The sequence below is a fragment of the Leptosomus discolor genome, chromosome 3 (genome assembly GCF_034619465.1).
Source record: "Leptosomus discolor isolate bLepDis1 chromosome 3, bLepDis1.hap2, whole genome shotgun sequence".
NCBI classification, from domain to species: Eukaryota; Metazoa; Chordata; class Aves; order Leptosomiformes; family Leptosomidae; genus Leptosomus; species Leptosomus discolor.
The window spans coordinates 11,783,352-11,804,913 of record NC_141393.1 but is presented as its reverse complement, the minus strand read 5'-3'; the positions used below and the strand labels follow the sequence as shown (position 1 = coordinate 11,804,913).

The window sequence follows — 21,562 nt, the reverse complement described above, 5'->3', positions numbered from 1 at the left end:
TCCCCTTTGGTCATAGTCACACCCACTATGTGAAACTAGCCTGTTGTAAGTACTTATACACAGCCCTATTAATTTAAGGAACTGATTCATCAAGCTGTGTTGCTTGCTCAGCTATTCAAAGCTGTTGTAATAGTGTTCCTTACTTACCTCTCTACCCTGGCAGCCATGTTGAGCCTGTTCTGGTTCAATGTTTGCATACTGAGCTAATTGACAGGACCCAGGAGCACACTGAAATGGACTGAAAGATTTAGAACCAATATTAATTATTCTTTTTCCAGCCTTACAGTTAAGGGTGATGTGGAAGGGCTGTATGCCTGGTACCTAGCTGGTGCAGACCTGGAGCAAACTGGTTATGATGGCAGGAATCCTGTACAAATAGTAAGTGTGCATACGGCTGTGCTCATATGGTGTGCTAGCTCTGTGAGTAATAACGCACGCTGTCGGATAATATTAGTTTGGAAAAAGTAAATGCTGCTTTGGGGTGTATAAACTAGATTAGAGTTTGTTACAAACTCAAGTCTGGTGCTGTTCCTAAGTAATAAAGTGTTGGAGCTAGAATTTTCTCATCGATGTCAAAGGAATTAAAATTTAAATTGGATTTTAATTATTTTGTGGTAACGTATTCTTACTTCCCACAAGTAAGTATTTGCATGTCCTGGTGCACAGGATGGCAGGCTTTATTCATGTTTCTACTTACAGGCAGAGACTACAGGGCTTAAGGAGGTTCTTGACTTCTGTAGACAAAAGGAGTGAAGAAGGTAAGATCTTGTTTTCAAGTGCTAGATATCTGAAATGCATATACGTGTATGAAGGGGGATTTTGTATTTAAGCTCTAGTTCACCCTAGGCCATCTGGGTTCAGCTGCTGTCCCTGCCTTAGTTCCTGAATACAACTTAGAGTACTTTAATCCCTCTTTGTAGACTGAGGCTAACATTTATTCCTCCTTCTGCCTGAGCCTGGAAGTGGATTTTTTTTTTTTTTTTTTTAAATGGTGTATTCCACAGTGTGGTTCTGAACTTGGCTGGAAATCTAAATGCTGCCAAAATAAAACTACTGAGGGCAGCAATGTCTTCTTCCATTGGCCTGTTGCACTAAATTGCTCCTCTGTCTCTCCTGCCTTAGTGAGGAAATGCCTTTTACCAGGCACTTTGTCAGGCCTTGTTTTCAGGGTGCAGTGCCCACAGCCCGGGAGCGTACCCTTCTCCAGTAGAGCTGCACAGCGGTCACAGCCGTTTGGCTGCACTGCTTCCCACTCCAGAGGTGCTACTGTGGTACCTACAGAGCTTCCACCTCTCACTTTTAATGAAGCACCTTACACCAGCCCATCTTCTAGTGTAATGCAGTCAACCACCCCAGGAAATGTGGGGCAGATTCTTAATAGACAGGAGTTAGTTTTACTACACACGTAGACTGCAGAAGGCTCTCTGTCAGCAGAGAGCTGTGCTGAGGGCTTGCTTCTACTCCAGGTGCAGGACAGGGCAGTACCATGGTCTCTCTTACTCATATGTAGCTGCCTGGTTGTCTCTGACACTGACTCCCGGCACAGATCTCCTGTGCTGCTAACGCACAAGGTGTGTTTCTCCAGCTGTGTGCTCGTGAGGGAGGTGTGAGGCTCATGTTCAAAGCATCAGATCCGACAAGTGTCTCTATAGGAAACTTGTCTGGGCGTTTGACCTTCTCCAGTGCTGTGCTGTAAATGAAGACATTTAAAACACTTCCATTTCTCAGAACTCCTTTCTGATGCAATGTGTTGTTGATTTAGATATCTCCTCTCCAGTATGTTGGCAAGCCTCATCCCAGTTTAAATATTGGGAGGAGACGATCTCCTTTACCTAATAAAATTAACACAAAATGTAGTTAAAGGTTTTGCTGTATCCATGGCTACTTTGCCACTTGTCTGTCCCATTGCTATGAGGTTTAATAAGGCCAAGTGCTGTGTCCTGCACTTGGGTCACAACAACCCCATCCAGTGCTGCAGGCTGGAGGATGAGTGGCTGGAAAGCTGCCCGGCAGAAAAGGACCTGGGGGTGCTGGTCGACAGCCGGCTGAACATGAGCCAGCAGTGTGCCCAGGTGGCCAAGAAGGCCAACAGCATCCTGGCCTGTATCAGCAATAGTGTGGCCAGCAGGAGCAGGGAGGTGATCGTGCCCCTGTACTCGGCACTGGTGAGGCCGCACCTCGAATGCTGTGTGCAGTTTTGGGCCCCTCACTGCAAGGAGGACATTGAGGTGCTGGAGCGTGTCCAGAGAAGGGCAACGAAGCTGGTGAAGGGTCTGGAGAACAGGTCTTGTGAGGAGCGGCTGAGGGAACTGGGGTGGTTTAGTCTGGAGAAGAGGAGGCTGAGGGGAGACCTTATTGTTCTCTACAGGTACCTGAAAGGAGGTTGTAGTGAGGTGGGGGTCGGTCTCTTCTCCCAAGTAACAAGTGATAGGACGAGAGGAAATGGCCTCAAGTTGCTCCACGGGAGGTTTAGATTGGACATTAGGAAAAATTTCTTTACTGAAAGAGTGGTCAAGCGTTCGAACAGGCTGCCCAGGGAAGTGGTGGAGTCACCGTCCCTGGAGGTGTCCAAAAAACGGGTAGATGTGGCACTTCGGGACATGGTTTAGTGGGCATGGTGGTGCTGGGTCAGCGGTTGGACCTGATGATCTCAGAGGTCTATTCCAACCTACTGATTCTATGATTTGATCAATGTGAGTGAAGTTGTGTTTATGTAAGTGGGGAACTGCAACTGGAACAACAGCATTTTTGAATTGCTGTGTACTGGTCTAAACGAACACAGGACAGAATCAGGCAGCTTTTGCTTCTATGTAAAGTTTTTGGGTTTTCTTTGTTTTTAGCTGATACAGAGGGATTAGATATGATCACAGTCTCAAACATTTAAATGGAAGTTTTCCAGTGTTAAGGATCAAGATGCTAAAAATACCTTCAGAATATGTTATGTTGCAAAGGGATTTCCATTTTCAGTGAAAGAGGTCTGCAAAAGTCACTTCTCTTTTGTAATTGGGGAGTGAATCTGTTAAATCCTACACTCTTTCATGGATCATCTCTTTAATTCTTTTGGACTGAGGTACCAGTAGTGTAGGCAGCCTGAAGTACTGCATGAGCACTTGCTACGAGGTAATCTCTTCTTGGGAAAGTTTTGGGTACTGCCTAGTTCTAAACATCCATTTTCTCTTTTCTCCAGAGGCTGTAGAAGATGGTCACTCATCTTCAGAAATACCAGCTTTGAACGTTAATGGTGTTAAGTGGTTATGGGAGGAAAAGAGGAAAGGAGCAACAGTAGCTGTGCTTGGAGCGTACAGGAAAGCTACAGCTTAGAAATATTCTTTATTTACGTTTTTACTGATTTTTCTAAAAATTATTTGCAGATTTATCTTTTTTAAAATTTTTTTTTTTTAAACAAGTGAGGCTGGAATGTATTGCCTTTACAAGTTCTGGTTTTAAAGAGGCCATTTGAACCTTATGTTAAATCAATGAGGACATTATCACAGGCATAGCAAATGGAAATGCTGTGATGAATTCATACCAAGAAAAAACAGTGGATTGTGCATTTCTGGGTTTCAGCTAATAAAATCTCTGAGGAACAATGTTGGTTTCACTTTGTCTGTTTTTTGCAATGGCTTGTATCACTTCAGTCGCAATTACAGCAATTGTGAGTGTCAGTGCAAACAATTGAATCGGTCGTGGGCATCTGCCTGCAGTTGTGTACTAATCTTCACCCATGTGTCACTATAAAACCTCACTTAAAATGAGTAGGAGGCAGATGCCATAAAGCATTTTTGTGGGACTGTCTAAGTGAATTGATTGTTTTGTTTCTAATAGCATCTTTCCCACATCCTGACCAGAATATAATAAAGATTGCTACATGCCGGACAAATAATACTTTGGACTGTAAATGTGATCTCAGTGTTAACAGAGCCCAAGTTTAAAGTCCCAACACTTTCAGACTAAAGAAAAAAAGTAGTATCTATCTTTTCAGCTCAGTCTGCCCTAAAATACGTAAACAAAAAGAATACTTCAGGCAAATGCATATACTGGAGATGGCAGCTTTGGATTTCACCTACAGCTTCTGCAATAATCTATGTGGATTTTCTATCTGCTTCATCTGAAGGGAATCTTTGAAATGCAGATAGTTTTTTCTTTTTTGTCTCTATACTCTTCAGCCTTCCCACAGCTGTTCTTATCATGGAGAAAAGCTGCATGAAGTACTTGCTCAGCCTGCTAGTATTAAAAGATTCCCAAGGTATGTTGCATATCATATCCCCCTAAAACAAGGTAACTGTGCGTGTAGTCTGAGGAAATGCTGTATATGCTCCAGCTGGAAACAAAACCATAAAACCACATGATTTTTTGATGTGAAGAGTAGTGTACCTCTTCACTGCGGTCACAAAAATTACAACTGTGCTGGCTCATGATTAAATAATTGATATTATATAGCAATAAACATGCTTTAGATTGAATAAAATTAATACAGAATTAAGTGATATCTAACAAAAAAAAGGCTTCAAATTCATCACCTTTTTGGTGTCTTATCTATAAATACATAAAGGCAATGTATGTAGCAAGTAATGTTTGTGAAAATTTTTACGATCAAGAGAAAAACCATGCATGGGCTGTTCTTCCTGCAGAATTTAGACCTGCTGTCTTAACTCTTGTCTAATCAATAGTCTAAAAGTTGATGCACTGAACCAGGAAATCCCTGATAAACTTCTCTGCAAGTGACTTTCTTGGGATTGGAAGCTTTTTTTTTTTTTTTTTTTAAAAAAAAAACATCCTCAGATGCAGTAATTTATCTGTAGCAGCATCATCCATTCTTTATTTCTGTACCAGAATGACTGTACTGTCTACAGAAGCATCAATGTTTTCCTTATACTTTTTAATACGGGTTGATTTGATCTACAGAAAACTTTCTAAACAATGTTCTTAGATTTCTAAAATAAAACATCCATCTAAAGTACAAAACAAGCTAGTTTTTTCTTTTGAACAAAGAATGGTATTCTGGTGTGAATTACTAAAGTAATAGGTCTTAACAGTAAAACTGGAGAGGGAACAAAATAGACAACAATTTTCTTCCTGCATGTGAGCCAGGTAAAGACACGAAGGACAACATTTACAAATGTGATCTAGTAAAACTTATTGTTAGAAGCTTGTAAAGCTCAAATGAAAGGGTTTGGGTCATGTTTACAGTGAGAATGAAGCAGTATTAGCTTCCTTCTAACAAGCTTTTACAGAAATGTATATCCTATGAATATCTTACCTTGCATAAGAGTATTCCTGCAACTTTCTAGAAAATTTGCCATTTGCCTTATAAACAGACCAATAGCTTACAAATGTTTTAATGGCAAATGCGGGAATGCAAATTTAACATTTATCTGAGAAAGAACTGAATCTCTTTTATATATGTCAGAATTTCATTGAAGAACTGTAACTGTCTACAAGCGTTAAGAGAAACTGTCTATAGGGTGCTGTGATGAAAAAAAGGCAAAAATCACCCAGTCGAGGTCAGAAACTTCAGCTCTTGATTTGGTGTTGGAGAAGAACTTCAATAAGGCTTTGGAGATCCTGTGTTTGTCTCATTCATCTATTACACCCTTCGCTCTGTGCGGTGAATTTAATAATCATAATTATACTCTGTGATAACTCCCAGTCTTATGATGAATCTATTTGTGTGTCATAACCCTTAAGCTTTGCATAGTTATTGGTCAAAAGCAAAATCTTAATATTAGTAAGGAATGAAATTTGTACTGATTTGTTTCACTTACTGCAAGCAGCTGAGTGTCTTTTATTAGTTAAAGTATGCTAGACATTCCAGGCATGGCTTAATTTTTTAAAACACCCTAACTTTTCTCTTTCAGATCCTGAAAAGATCAAATATGCTCTTTTTATCCAGCAACCCTCTGCTTGGTAAAGGTTTGCAGATTAAGTAGCCGTACAGGGCCACTACTCATGCAAACACACTCACTCTGCTGCTGGGACTAGCTGTGGCTCCATTTTGTAACTTCTACAACACCTTTAACCCCAGTCACCCGTGATGTCCATGTGCCCTTTCATATCTACAGCCAATTACAGTTTGTTAGATCTAGCACATACTGCGAAGATCATCTGCGGATCTGTGCTTGATATTTTATACACAGTACATGCTGGAATAGCATGGTAGAAGCTGGATAAATTTAGTTTTGCATTTTTTGGTGCAGAAAGGCTTGTGGTATTTTTTAGTATCAGTTTTGAATACTTACTAGAACATAATAAGCATTGGGGACTGGAGCATCTCTCTTATGAGGAAAGACTGAGAGACCTAGGGCTTTGTAGCCTGGAGAAGACTGAGAGGAGATCTTATCAATGCTTATAAATATCTAAAGGGCAGGTGCCAGAGGATGGGGCCAGGCTCTTTTCAGTGGTGCCCAGTGACAGGACAAGGGGCAACAGAACAGGCACAAACTGGAGCACAGAAAGTTCCACCTGAACATGAGGAGGAACTTCTTTACACTGAGGGTGCCAGAGCACTGGAACAGGCTGCCCAGGGAAACTGTGGAGTCTCCTTCTCTGGCAATACTCAAAACCCACCTGGATGTGATCCTGTGTGACCTGCTGTAGGTGAACCTGCTTTAGCAGGGGGTTGGATTAGACGGTCTCCCGAGGTCTCTTCTAACCCCTGCCATTCTGTGAAGCAAGATGACATTTCAGTTTCTGTTAGCAAACAGCAGTGGCTCCCCCCCATTCTTTTCCAACCTCAGTCTAATAATGCAAGCATTTGGACTGCAGCTTTCCTTGCCCTGCGAAACCACCAGCAGGTGAAATGCCATGCCAGGAAAGTGCCCAAGCTCCTGAGACAACCTGCTAGTGCGTAAATGTCAGAGGCTGCTGCGGGTCCGTGACCGTCCTGTTGTACCCAGTTTCAGCAGTGACTCTAGACCAGCATAAAGCCATAATCGGTAACGTGAGACTCGTAGCTGCTGCACAAATGTTGGATTTGTTTCCAGTGTTGATTCTTTTAAGATGCAGTGATGTTCTGGGAATAATGCTGGTGCTGGAACCTCTGCTGCCTCTCCATGGAGGAGACACTATGAATGCTTCCTGTAAAAGTCAAACATTACATCAATTCTACAGCTTTCTTCACTTGAAAGGCAACACCCAGCTTCCACTTTGTTTCTTTTTCCTAATGATCCAGCTAATACTGCCAAGGGATAGGGACTACTTGGCTTGTGTCAGCACTTCTCTAACACTGCAGAAAGCAGAGATTTGCACAACTACCATGTCCAAGTTCCTGTCTGATTTGAGTTACAGCTTTCCTTTCCTGAATGCAACCACATCCTTTTTTACTGGTGTCTGAAAACATCAAATTTCTGTTTGGAGAACCTCATATAAAACTTTTGTGATGGAAGGGCATTCTTAATTATTTGAAAAATCAGCATGTGCCTGCTCTCTTATTGCATGTCATCTTGGTAAACTGTTAACATCTGTCAAAGCTGGCTGACCCCCTGACAAACTGACTGTATCTGATCAGTACTTGCTGAATTAAATCAGCTGTTTAGCAAGGCTTCAGTATCTTCTCCTTCTTGAGTTGCTCAACAACTCCAGTTCTGCACCTCTTAACTTAGAATTACTACACTATAGCATGTCTAGTTGTCTCGTACAAGGATACTGGTGTTCAGCAATAAGTGATAATGAAATCTTTGACCTGGAACTCAACCACTTCTTGAATCAACTGTTTCTTTATTTGCAGTCTTCTGAATGGGGTGATCTGCTGGGATTCTTCCAAAAAGATTGTGATCTAGTTGGAAGATTCCTCCATTTTTAAGGCAGATTCAAGTAGTGAAATGCCTAAGGAAATGCCTTGTACACAGAAGACAAAGTGCGCTCAGTTCCACTTACACACAAACTTTTAATGGACCCATAGTGCAATCGAATTCAGCCACAGGTGTAATTCCCTTCTCCAGGTACCTATGCTGATCCCCACATAGGAACTACTGCAGCAGTGTAAGAAATAAAATGCTTTTAGTTTCCAGCATCGCAATTTGTTCAATCACTGAGTTAAACCTGAAGTAATTGTACGATGGGTGAAAACAAGAAATTATAAAGAACCGATCAAATGTGTGCGGCATCTACCATCACAAGCATTGCTGATACTTTTGTGTCTCTTCCAAATGGACTCTATCAGCACTATAATCATCTTCTAAACTAGTAGGACGAGTCCTTCCATGATTCTTTAAGAATGTTTTATGACACTGTGGTGCTTGATTGCATGGTTGTAACAACACTTTCATTTTAGTGACTCTTAGAAAAGCTACTAAGGTAGAAAGCTTATAAGATATGTAAAATACTCTACTGAACCATACAAATGAATCTGTGGGACTCAAATGTTGCCATCTGAGATAGACCATGACTCAGAACAAAATCTGGTACTACCAGATTTATTATTTGTGCAAAGTGTCTACCTGAAAATTACTTTAGAAACTTCATTAGACATACATTTGTTTACCTGTGATCAGGTGAATGGGAAGAGACAGAAGCCTGCATCTCAGAAGTGTAGCCGAGACAAGTATCCTGAATCATAGCAACCAAATGAAACACTTAGTGTAAACTGCACTAAATAGCACTACTTAATGTGGCTCTATGTGGAAGAGTTGATACAAATCTCATGGTCAAAGGATTTGGTCCTCGATGTCCAAACCTATGTTGACGTCTGACCAAAACTGCCACTGACATAACAGGAGGGTATAACAAATGGAGACCACAGCTCCACGCAGGCTCCGTTGGCAGGGAAGAGGCAGTGCCCCTTTCCCCCTCACCCAGCCTGCCAAGGCTCGCCTGTTCAGGCACGCTCAGCTGGTGCATATCTTGCGCACTCCCACTGGCGTTTTGAGCTCCCCACCAGCACCTCCCTCCCACTCCAGGATGCTGCACATCAGAAGGAGATGTCAGCCAAATCCATGGGAAGGTGCCAACCAACAACATCCTGCAGGTTCACTCTGCAGCCGCCTCCGTACACAGGCACTGCCAGGCTTCAGCAACGCGTGACCTGATGCGTGGCACGTTGCACAAAGAGACAGGAAAAGGCCAAGAGATTGTTCTCTATCTCGCAGCAGCAATAAATATCGCAACAATAAATAACCACTCACTCAAGCCATGCTATTCCTGCACACCTTCTCAGCTTCAAAATGGGACCAGAAGAATGGTGGCCAGGGGAGATGTTACCTGGCCAGAACTGCCTGCTTAGTAGCGTATGCAGCATTTCTGAGTACAGATGAGCCCCTTTAATAACATGTTTATGTGCACAATAAATATGTTTCTTCTGTAGTGCCACTGCTGTAGATCTTATTAGACTCTTGTGCTTGGTGTTCAACAGTCACAGACCCTGGTTTTAAGAGTTTACAAGTGAAATTAGATGAGACTCCATGCTGTGAAAGGTGATAAGAAAGGGGCAAGAGAATTACAGTGATGTTTGTTTATGTCAGCTGGTTATTTCTACACTTTGATTTCCAATTATTTAACATTAAATGAGTAATTATTAGCATAGAAGGGGAATGACAGTCCTGGCAATTCAGTAGCAATGGTCACGTATAGCAAAGAAAAGAATTTCAGGGTAAAGAAAAAGGAATCTTAATGGCAATCTTTTGCCATGAGATAAGGAGTTACCACAATTAGAATAGGGAGTTGTAAATTAATCCTGTCATATGCACGAAGCTGCTGCGCTGGGGAGATTCTCTGAAGGTGATGCCTGTGCATGAATAATTACGCTTGCATCTTTCAGGGTGTGCGACTTCCTTCCTGGGTACATTTTGCTGCGGACCTTTGTGACCAGGGCCCAGTAAAAGTGGGATTTCGATGCATCACATTCTTTCTGTGGCACATAGGAATTTCTGATTCCCACCAAAAGGTCAGTTTTGGGTGATGTGATTCCCAGAACCCTTGAGGCAAGACATCCAGCAGAGAGCTCTGCTGTCTCCTGTAGAGCTCCAGGTGTTTGGGATAAAGATGACTGTCTGTTATCCCTGCTGACTGACAGGAGTGTGATGTGAAAGAAGTCAGTTTATTTACTTGGACCACTTTGATCGAGCTCTTTGCCCAACTGTGTCACCATTCACCACTGTTGTTTGGGACATTCTACATTCAAGGACATAAAACCAGAAATACGAAATGTTGCTAAAAATTACCATGCTACTTCAGTGCAGTCACACTCTGACTTTGTATCTTCAGTGGCTTGAACCAGCAAATACTTAGGAAATCTCAAGAGATGGTGAAATCATCAGTAATTACTTCCCTTCTGATGGCTTTGTGGGACAGGACACATAGTTCTGCTTAAGCTGAAAATCCAGCTGGTTGGTGAACATGAAAAATAAAGTCAGTACAAGGTTTGTGATGGCTATTGCAATTAAGCATTGCAATCAATTACAAAGTTATTAAAGCACACTTAGTGTACAGCAGCTATTCTTAAATATGAATTGCTTGGCTGAAATGTTCAGAAAAACCTAGTGATTTCAAGTGTCAGAGTCTAACCTGAACCTTAATGGTAGAATAAAAGGTGGCTGGCATTTTATGAAAGTCAGCTCTTCTTATAGCCTATGGAGTAAGGCACCTGGGAAGCAAGGCATTCAAAATTACTGGTCACGTAAAAAAATCTTGTTCACTGGCTATTGAATTTGTATTTTTATTTCAAATTAAAAAAACACAAAAACAAAACAAAAAACCCCATCACAACACAAAAAAGAGGAGAAACGAGAACTGATTGTGAGGATATTAAAAAAAAAGTAGCCATGAGACCAAACTTTCCTGAAATTTGGTAAAAATACTGCAGAGACTGTTTATCCAGAGTGGCTTGCAAAGCAGGGCTCAATGGACTCCCTTTCTCACACACACATCTCCGGCTGTCATCTCAACGGCACCGCTGTGGCTCCAAAGCTTCCAGTGGACAGTCATGGCAAAGTACAACCTACAGAAGTACCTGCAGAAGTACCTCCTCACAGTTTGCAGTATGCTTTTCCTAATGTTTCTTAGGGCTCCTATGGCTGGAGTTGAAGCTTCTGCTTAATACCGAGCTCTTGATGCAGAGGCTGACAGATCTCCCAGGACACATCTGCTTGGCAGCTCATGCGCCATCTCTGCAGCACAAGGATGTTTCTCACACTGGTTTGTTTGGGTTTTTTTACAACTGCTGATAAACAGGTAATTGTACCCACTGACCCAGCATCAAGTGTGTAAAGCCCTGAGGGCTCCTTATTCTACACTCATTATCAAAAGAACTGAGACGTTTAACCATTAAATTGAAATTTTGAAGTAGAAACCAGAAAATTTGTACTGCTATTTACTGCTAGCTGTTGTGCTACTGCATACAGACAAAGCTTGTCTTGAAATATTCTCCCCAAAAGGAAAAAAAAGTACATTAATTTGTATAATGTAATTTACACAGTTAACTTCTGGAACGAATGAGATGTTAAATCAGAACAAGGAAAATGGCAAAGAGCGGTATTGCACACTAAATTGGTATGTAACCTCTGTAGTGCTCAGGGACGATGAACTGTCTGTTTAAATAGAGCACGTAAGATAAAAACCCCTCTCCTGCTGCACTGATAATTTTTGATTTAATCAAAATTTTGTGCATACAATGGTGGCATTTTCCAATAAAATGTGAATTCCTAGCTTCATGTGAAGATGTTATCCATATTTTAATTTCTAGCACGTCTTTATTAACTTAACTACTGAACGGCAAACCCCCAATCTTTCTAAAAGGTCTTGGTTAGAAAAACATCCCACCCCATCTTATTTCTCTATAAATCACTTGATGTTATTTAGGCAATAATTTCAATAGGCTTCCTATTTATGAGGATGCATTAGGCCATCTCTCAAGGTGTTATTACTGCAAAACAAGTTCCTATCAAGCTATTATTATGCTCACATGTGACACGTAGTGGGCTGCTGTATTGACAAATGAGTTTGAACCAACTAAAGTAAACAAGAAGTTGCCCCATCAGTGTTTGCTATGAACATATGGAATGATGATTTCCCAGGGTGGGAGAAAATCCACTTGCGCAGGGTTTTTTTATGTTTACCAGGCCCAAGAACATGACAGGTGCTTCACAGGACATGTGAGACTCTGGGTCTTTGTTAAGAAACTTCCAACCTAATTTTAGATGAGCAATAAAGAGCAAGAATGGCAAATCAGTAGGGAAATGATGAGGAAGGTAAAAACGATAAGCCAAGAAACGGTAAGCTCCATGTCCAGGCCCAGTTGCATGCTGGATTTATTTCAAGTTTGGAATTGTGAGATAAAACACGTTGTAGTATGAGGAACCATATTGAGGGTTGTCCCATGCCCTTGCATGATATTAACTGTGGAATAAGGTATTGGCAGGAAAGTATTGGGATGTTTTGCCAAAGGAGTGTGGGGATATTGATGGATAATAATGATAGCACCACCCAGTCATTTTTCACAACATCATTTTTTCAAAGCAGAACCTCCTTGAAATAGAATCTTTCTCTCATTACCAGAGCATTCATGACTTTCCATATTCTGCCATGCAAACAACACACCCTTTTATGTCCTCCCACAAGCTTACCCTTCATCTTTGCCTCCTCCCAGGCCAGCTCTTTGTCTCTTACAATCACCCCTGGCATTATGTCTCCTCTTGTGCTGCCCTCTTTGTTTGACACTGTCAGCTGATTAGTACTTGCTTCCCTCTCCCAAGAAAACTCCGCCTGCTGTACAAGGTGCTCAGGCCACCACGTTCCACGTTACGGTGCGCTGCTCTTCCAGGTTTCAGGAGTGTCAGTGCAATCAGAGAGCTCTCAACATCTAGTGCAATGAGTCCGCACTGGTGGGCAGCATAGTCCTTTTCATCGGGTTTGTGCCCCTGGACTGCGAACACGTGGGAGACGTACCTGCTGGCTGCTTAACAGGGCCATTCATTGCACTGTGATCTCTTAAAGACCAAGCACAGAACTACTGTAGTCACGTGTATGCAGCTGAAAAGAGCGGGATATAAACAATACCTAGTTAAGCCATCAATAGAAATTGAGGACTAATTCCTGTTCCTTATATATATAATATATATAATATAACTAAATTTTTCCTTTTATACAATTTCAGAACGAATTCTATTATTTTAATGCTTCGATCACCTTTTGTACCTTCACAGAGGAAGAACAAATAATACCTTGCTTATCCCTTGCGTAGTGCTATCTGTCCATTTCTACTGTTAGGCACCTCTACTCTTCTACCTTTTACAGCCTTCAGGCTATTTGCTGAGACTCTACCCAGCAAAAGGAGGTAGCAGGATGTCACCTTTTTTGCTTTTATACTTGGGGGTATATAAGTGAGAAACAGATCTTATTAAATAATTACATAAATAAATCAAATGTATATTTGGCCACTGCTCTCTAACATGTAAGTTACTTAAAAAAGAACATATTTCATACTAGTGATCAAAGGGAATTTACACATTGACTAGGTGGATCCCTTTAAGCCAATAAAGTTCACTCTAGCCACCCCTTACATACCCCTTAGAAAGAAACATAAGAGACCTGTACTCTCTTGTATTACATTCTTCCCTAAAAAAACACCAAAACCTTAAACAACCAATAAAACCACCAACACTTATTAAAACAAGAAACCCAAAGCAGAAGATGATTCATCCTGCCTAAACCCCATACAGGTTCTTGCACCTCAGTTGCCCCTGGCTGTCCCCAGCCATTGCCCACTAGGGCTCGGAGTCCTTCTTTAGGGCCCATCAGCCATGTGTGTCTGAACCCGGACCACAACAGCGATAGGATCCCTGGGGATTATGTATCTCAGCAGTGCAGTAGTGGGTTCTGACCGGTTTAGCTGGCAAGGACTTTTGCACCCAGTTAGTATGGACAGTTGGGTTATTATTTAGCTGAGTGGTACTGCGGAGCCGTGGGTGTGGGTTTGTCAGGGGCAGGCGGGAGCTGGCAGTATAGTGAGTGGGGTTATATATAAAATGCAGCTCATGCGATCATGCTCTGCGCGCTGTGTACGTCACCGGCAGGCGCGGGAGACCCAGGACACCGTGTCACAAAACAAATGACTCTTTCTACAGGGAGTATAGGGCAGCTTTGCTTCCATGGATTTCCACTGATGCCAAGGACAGAAGTCCTTTGAATTAACTCACAAATAGTGCACCCTCCTCTGTCCAAAGCAAGCGAATATCCTTTTGGGAGAATGAGAAGGTCCAGAAAACCCCTATGGATTGGGCTATCTGGAAGAAGGCACAAAATTAACTTCTGGATTTGAGTCTGAGAGGGCAGAGCAGAAGAGCAGGAGCTGGTTTTACCAGAGTGGACTGAAATGCCTCCAGCCTAGATCCGGGGATCTTCCTCAGCATGAGGTTTGCATAGGCTCCTAGAGCAATCTGTCTGCTCCTGCGTCTGGTGCGAGCACCACTTTCACATGAGCCGTGCTGGAACAGCTGCTGCACGGCCACGAGGGCTTCTTCCTCCCCTGCTGCTCTGTGACGCCTGCATTTCTTCTGGGACTGGCTTGAGTCTCCTATATATTTTTAAAGGGCCAAAGATCATAGGTTCTGGAGTGCCGAAATTCATACACAGCACTTAGTTCTTCAAACATTCAAAGCACTATATAAACATTAACATTAGTGAAGCCTCATAAGATGAGGTAGGTAAGCATTATCTCTCGCTCTCGAGGTGTGGTGAAGTGACTTGGCTGAGGCCGTAGGCTGAGTCACTGGCAGAGCAGGGTTTACCATCCACATCTTTTTGAAATGGTGTCTCCTGGGCTGGCTGGCAAGAGCAGTGTGCGGTCAGGCAACGCAGGCAGCCTGGCACCACCAACGACCAGCATCCCCGCTGCCACCACGGGGAAGCCTGCTGTTAGGTCACCATAAACCTCGTCCTGAGGGGGCAGGGTGTGAAGGCCTTTCAGCTCACCCCAACAACACAGCTCGGAAGCCTCGGTGAATTAGGTTCCATTGCTACTCTGTCAATGAAGAGAGTAAAACTGAGAGGAATTAATTACAAAGCCCAAACTCAAGAGCTGGTTACTCCCCGAGTCATGGCTAAGGGCATGGCAATGAGCAAGCAGCCTGATTTTTAAGTTCAGGGTGTCCTCCCCGTTGGCTGCCCAGCACCTCTGAAAATCAGGCCCTTCACATTTCTCAGTCCTGGCTTCTTAGTCCTGCCTTTCTGAAACCAAGTACTGTGATCTTCTCAAGGCTGGGAACATTCAGCAGCAGACAGCGAGCTCTGAAAAGGCATGGTGCTCCCCAGCAGTGCCTCTTCAAGTGCCGCACCTGGGGCAACAGCAGCAGGGCTGTGGGGAGAGCGGTGAAAGACGGGGCAAACCCAGGCCCTGCACACAGCAGGTGGTTTCTCACACCGTTTCTGTACAAAAAAAACCCAAAACCCACACTCAGGAGAGTAAAGCTGAGACTGAGCACTTCCAGGCTGGGGAGGGGTATGCTGTGCTGCTTTTCTGGAGGGCAGGGCAGCACATGGCAACACCACCAGCCCACACAAGGATGTCAGGGGGCTTTTGCAGATTGCCTTCTGCAGGCAACACCCTGCCTCTCAGAGAACGTTGGCCGGTGGGGGAGGAGGCGAGCCCCAGCTCGGAACACCGGGGACGGCAGGCAGGAGACGGGGCCTCTCCACCTCCGGCCTGCCCGGGGGCAGGCTGGGCGGGAAGCGGCCTGCCTCACCAGGCGCGACGCCACGGCGAGCATGGAGCCCGGGCCAAGGCGGGCCTTCACATCGCGGCGACGAAATAGCCCGGAGAACGTGACGGGCCGGTTTAGGGCTTTTTTGTTTTGTTGTTTTGGAGTTTTTGTTTTGTTTTGGTTTTTTTGTTTGGTTTTTTTTTTTTTTTAATACGGCTGGCAGCCAGGCGAGGGGAGCCGGGAGGGTGCCGAGGGCAGGCGGCCCGTCAGCGGCAGCTCCTGTCAGGAGGGCGCAGGGTGGAGTCTCTTACTCACCTCCCCGAGCCACCTCCAGCTTCGGCGAAACCTGTCGAGCAGTTTCCCCCCGGTGACAGGGCGGAGGGCAGGAGGGCGGGCGGGAGGAAACGCGCCGCCTTGGAACAGGTTTGTCCTTTTCTACCTGCTGACGTTTGGCCGCCCCAGATGATGGCTGGAAACAAAACCGCCCCGTCAGTGCGAAGGCAGCCTGGAAAAACTGGTCGTGTCAGGGGCGAGGGCTGCATTCCTGGCTGCCGCGGCAGGGGACGGCTCATCCACCGCGAGGTACCCGCGCGGGTATAAAAGGGCCCCGCACGGCGAGCCGCGGCAGAGGGGCGGCCGCGGCGGGGTGGCGGGGGACCGGCCGCGGGGCGCCCGTCCCGGTCTGCCTCTGAGCTGGGTCCCCTGAGGAGAGCGTGGTTTTTTTGTTTTTTGTTTGTTTGTTTGTTCTTTTTAGACTTTTTTTTTTCCTCCCCCCCCCCCCCCCCCCCCCTTTTTTTTAAAGAGGGCTTGTTGCCTTCGAGCTTTCAAAGCCCCAGCGCAAGGCCAGGGGGATGCCGGCGGGACGGTGGCCATGAGTAAGTGGCGGCGCTGAGTGAGGAGCGTGCGGGGAGGGCGGGAAGGGGGGCGGCGGGTAGGGCCGGGCCGGGCGCTCTCCCCGCGGCGCTGGAGCCGCCCGCCCGCCAGTCCCGTGTGTTTTGTCTCGTCCTCAGGTCCGCCGTCGCGAAAGGAAGAGCCAAGCCCGGGCCAGGAGCGAGCGGGAAGCGCGTCCCCCGCCCCGCTCCCCCCGCGGACCGCGGCTCCTCAGCCTCCTTGGTGCAGTGGTTCTTAACAGTTCAACAGTTCTCTATCATAATTGTGAAATGTTTAGGACCACTTGACCAGCGAGGCCCGGGCATCGGGCCGGCAGCGGCGGACGAGCGAGCCCCCTGGCGCCGCCGGAGACCTGCAGCGCCGGCGGCAGCGACGTGCCCGGCCCCCGGCCGCAGCGACCCGCCGCAGCGGGGAAACCGCCGGGCCGGGCCGGGCCGGCCGCGGGGAGAGGGGCGGCTCCGGGGGAGGGGGAGCCGCACGGCGGCCGGCGGGAGCGGCGCGGCCCGGCCCCGGAGCGTCGGGGCGCGGAGCACCTGGGACGGGCGGCGAGGAGGGGGCGGCGGGTGGAGGAGCGCGCCGTGCCGCCAGCCCCGCCGCTGGCCGCGGTGCCCGCGCTGGGGGCGGCGGGAAGCGCGATGTCAGTACTTGAAAAGTAAATGACTTGACTAAATGCAAGTACTTTAAAAAAAAAAAAAAGTTGTTGCATGGGCTGTGGGAACTGAGGAGTTTAACAGGAACGGGTAGGATAAATTCTCCTGCAACAGTTGCTGTCAGCCGGCTCTGTGGGAGGCAGGCTGTTACCGCGTAGCCATTTATTCTCTCCTTTATTCCCCCCATACGTTCAGATGCACAGATTTAAAAAAAAAAACCAAACACAAAAGACTCAGGTTATCTTTGACTCTCCAGGCTACGTTCTTCAGAGGTTTCCCACCTTTCCGCTGGTAATATGTGTGAAATGTATTCAGTGATGGCACCTTTTTTTTTTTTTTTGAATGCCTTTTTATTTAGGGTGTAACCTTTATGGTTGGTGTTCTGTACTGCGTTTTCCATGTATATGTTTATTGCAGGCAGTTAAAGGGTTACCTGGACTTTCTGTCCTACCTGCATCAGAATGACTTTAGTGGGTGTCTGCTTTTAAGGCTGTTGCATTGCTGGCCTGGTTTGAAGGTCTACGGACTTAATCAAGTTGGATGGACCTTAGCTAAAGCGGTGGATCTTTCAAAATACAGCTGAAGAATTTTAAGTTTTTAAAAAGAGGAGGAAAAAAAAAAGACAATTCTGCCAACAACTTTTTTTTCTTGTAAAAGGGTAGCTTTGTAAATGGGAAGTTCTTCCTACATTGTGCTCATTCTTCTCACCCTTATGCCAAATATCAAATGAAACTAGAAATGTGTTAGGCTTCTTTTTTCTTTTTATTTGTTTTTTGAACTTGCATCTAAATAAAACAGGCAACAGACTAATTCATAAAATGGAATTTTACTGCTTTAAATTTGACCAATGAAACTTAATGAGCCTGCCTATGTGTATGTTTTAAACCTTAAACCCCAACAAGGTCTATATATGTATTCTCGCCATCACTTCTGTGGTATTGTGTTTGCTTCAAAAATATGCCATCTGTTGTGAGCATGAGGTGCACGAGTATATTTGCAGGTGATTCTGGCATCACTGAAGTCAAGGAAGAGTTCTGACGTTGCCTGCAGTCGAGCTGTGATCTTAGAAGAAGAGCTTCCAGGAGAAGCTGGAAATATATGAAGAGTAGGCAAGCCTGATATGTAAAAATGCTTCTCAGGGACAGCCTAGGAAAAGCATGATTTTCACCTACTGCTGTAACTCAGAACGAGTTAGGCAAGGTTAATTACAGCATAATAGGGTTTAATTTAGCTGGGAATGAGGGTATGGTGGCTGCTAGCAGTGTTTCTCAAACTGTGAGGCTGGCCTCCTTAGGCAAGCTTACACAAGCACAAAGCAAATGGAAAAACACACTTTGTCTGGGACTTGGCAAAGGTAGAACCCCCACATCTATTAATGATGATTCCTCATTTGCCAAGGCAAAAATTGAAATGCTCTCCCAAGGAAAAGATTAATGACCTGTCCCACTTAAGGGTCTGATGATTCAATACCATTCTGTCTGGGTTCTAATATATGGCACTCATTATCACAGTCTCTGAGCACCTCCCAAATATTTAAAAAGAAATAACACTAGTGTTCTGCACACACAGTTCTCATTAATTTCAGTGGGTGTTGTGAATGTTTAAACACAGCAGAGCAGAGCCCTGAAGAGTTGAAAATAGACTTGCAAAACACACTGTGGGTTAGACCACAGCTGGCTTGAATCGGCACAACCCTGTTAACTTGAGTGGAGCTACACTGATTTACACCAGCTGGGGTTTGACCCAGTGTTCTTCTCTCCTGCCCCATCTCCAGTTGATAAGTCTGATCCTCTCAGCTGGCCATATCCAAGCTGTCTGGTGGCTTCAGTGGGAATATGAACTGTACAAAGTAAGGTTTCCTGTTTCCAGGGAATCCTCTTTGCTCTTGGTACAGCTCAAGATGATGTAAGTGTTGGTTCCTTTTCCTATATTTGATGCAATGTGCCCTGAATAAGTTTGAAAGAAACCTGTCTGATGGGGTAAGAGTTCTCATTTTTTAAGGATAGTGTCAGTCATTCTGGAAGAGCAAACGTGGAGGAGGTTCTGCTTGCACAAAGACAAGACCTTGATGGTCTTGTATTGGGTTGTCTATATCAAGACAAATCTCTACTCATGACTTCCAGAAATTGATGTTTCATTACGATCCATGGCTGAAATCGGAGAGTGTCACAACGTTACTGGAATGTCTGTTTTGCATGTGTTTTATTCTGTGACATTTTAAAGGTATGAAATCAGGTTGACTTGTAACCATTGTTTTTTCTCCCTCAGACTGGGTGAACTCCTGATGACAGGCTTGTAGTTTTCATAAGATGGCAGTAAGCCATGTGGATGAACAAACAAACAAACAAAAATCCCCAACAAATACGCAGTGAAAACCTCTGGGCAAACAGCCCTTCCTTGTGATATTGTCTAAGCTAAGCAAAAGCCTGAGGGGATGAAGGGAGGAGATTCTTCTGCCAAACTTAGTAAAATGTTGCCCCGCAGTTGCAGAGCACGTCTTTAGCTCTTACTATTAATGTCTCAGACAGTATTTCTGTTTCTTATCACTGGAATCTTGGCCTTTGGATAATGACATACAATTTTTTTCACTCCCTTTTAAAATTAATAGCAAAGGTATTATGGCCAGACTGGAAGCATAGGTGGATTAAACCTGGTTCGGGACTAACCCCTGGACTAAGGAGGTGTTTCTCATTGTCTGCTCTGCCCAAGAACAGGAAGTAGAAGCACATTCCTCCCTCCCCGCCCTTTTCTGTAGGCTGCTTAATGCTTTGGCAGCATCTTGTAGTTTCAGTATACACATGAGTACGTTGGATGGGATGCTGATTGGCCAGAGATTCGGGTGGCAACACCTGGTAAAGTATGCATTCAGATCAAATTCATGTTTGAATTAAGAAAGGTGTGTTTTAGGTTGCTCTTTGTCATCTGCTCCATAACGCCCCTCTGTGTAGGAGCAATCTAGCTACTGGTGCTTCTCAGCTATTTAGTAGGGCTGTAATTGGGGCATCCTAAACGTCATGCTTAGACGTCGTGCTTAGGTTCTTGAACAAGTACTTGCATCTCTAGAAGTCCTTAAAAACAACAGTAAAAGGCTGTTTTATGAAAAGCTAATGCAAAAAAAAAATATTTCTAGACATCAGTAGTCAACATTCACAGAGGGTTTACGCCTAGCCTCTGGGATGGTACTGGCAATGTTGTTCACACAATAATTTCCATGCCAAGACACCAGACATCCACCACTTTGAGCATCAGAAATTCTTAGGCCTGATCTGACCATTTCCTTTATTGACCTAAGGGGGTGAAGAAGCCCACTGCTGGCAGCCTCCAATCTTATAGACGTGAATTAATGGCCGTGTTTTCAGCCCATGTAAATCGCGTGTATGGTCCTCCATTTCTGTGTAGCTATACCAGTTTATCCCAACTGAGGAGCAGGTTTTGAAATTATTTCTCCCTGAAAGTGATCTTGTGCTCAAAACTGGTGATGGAGAATGCAGATAGTTTTTGAAAAATGTATTGTCCGTATCAGCAGTAACGGCATCCCCATAAGATAAATGGGGTGACAAAGTCTGTGCTTGATAACAATGAAGGCGTGATTTTTTTTGCTAGCTGATTTGTTTCTGCTTTCCTTCTTTGACAAAATTTTGTCTGACAACCTGTGATTTTAGATTTTGCATGACTCGCTTTAAAGGTGTTCATAGTATCCAGCAATTTATACTGGTAGCTGAGCAGTGCTGGTGGTCATGTCACTAACTAGTTTTTGTTCTAATTCTGTCTGATACAGTGACCAGGGATTTACATCTCCCTTTAGCTTACGTGGCTTTGTGTCATCTTTTTTACATTCTTAGACAGACCCAGCTCTCAAATAGTGTTTTTTTACTGGTATCTGGAAATGCCGGTAAAGAGAATGCCTTTTGAAAGCACTAATTCCTACAAGTATGTCCAGCAAGTTTGTAATCTCTACTGTTGAGCTTGTTTCTTTCCCTCCTATCCTGTGACAAATTTGGGTCCCAGGGGGTGGAGGTATAGCAGTATTTGAAGCTGGAGTAGTGTTCTGCCGATTTACCTTTTATTGGACACTTGTATAAGATTCATACGAAAAAAAGGTAAATAAAATATCTAGTTGCCTGAACTAAGTTTACCATTAGTGCAGACAAATGGCCATTCTCAGGTGTGATTCATCTCATCATCTTAAACTAGATGGCTGAAGTAAGTGAAACTCATCCTACCCTAAAAGAACCTGTTTCTCTTAGTTTGCTAGAAAGTGGGGCAGCATCACTAAATCAGCCACGAGATTTACATGTTGTGGACTACGGCAACTTGAACCCCGTTGTGAGTCTCCCTGCAGTCTTAGTCCAATACAAACCCTCTAGCTGTACGTAGCTGCTCTGCTCC

At 44.4% G+C, this 21,562-nt stretch overlaps 1 protein-coding gene across 1 annotated transcript in view; it reads left to right on the top strand.

The window, feature by feature from the left end:
* ASPG (asparaginase) overlaps window positions 1-753 on the top strand; it is a 46,495-nt gene extending 45,742 nt beyond the window's left edge. Inside the window, exons 14-15 of the mRNA XM_086463281.1 lie at window positions 279-378; window positions 700-753. Coding sequence (XP_086319407.1) covers window positions 279-378; window positions 700-753 — 154 coding nt within the window. The remainder of the gene's footprint in view (window positions 1-278; window positions 379-699) is intronic.
* The last annotated feature ends 20,809 nt before the right edge of the window (window positions 754-21,562 follow it).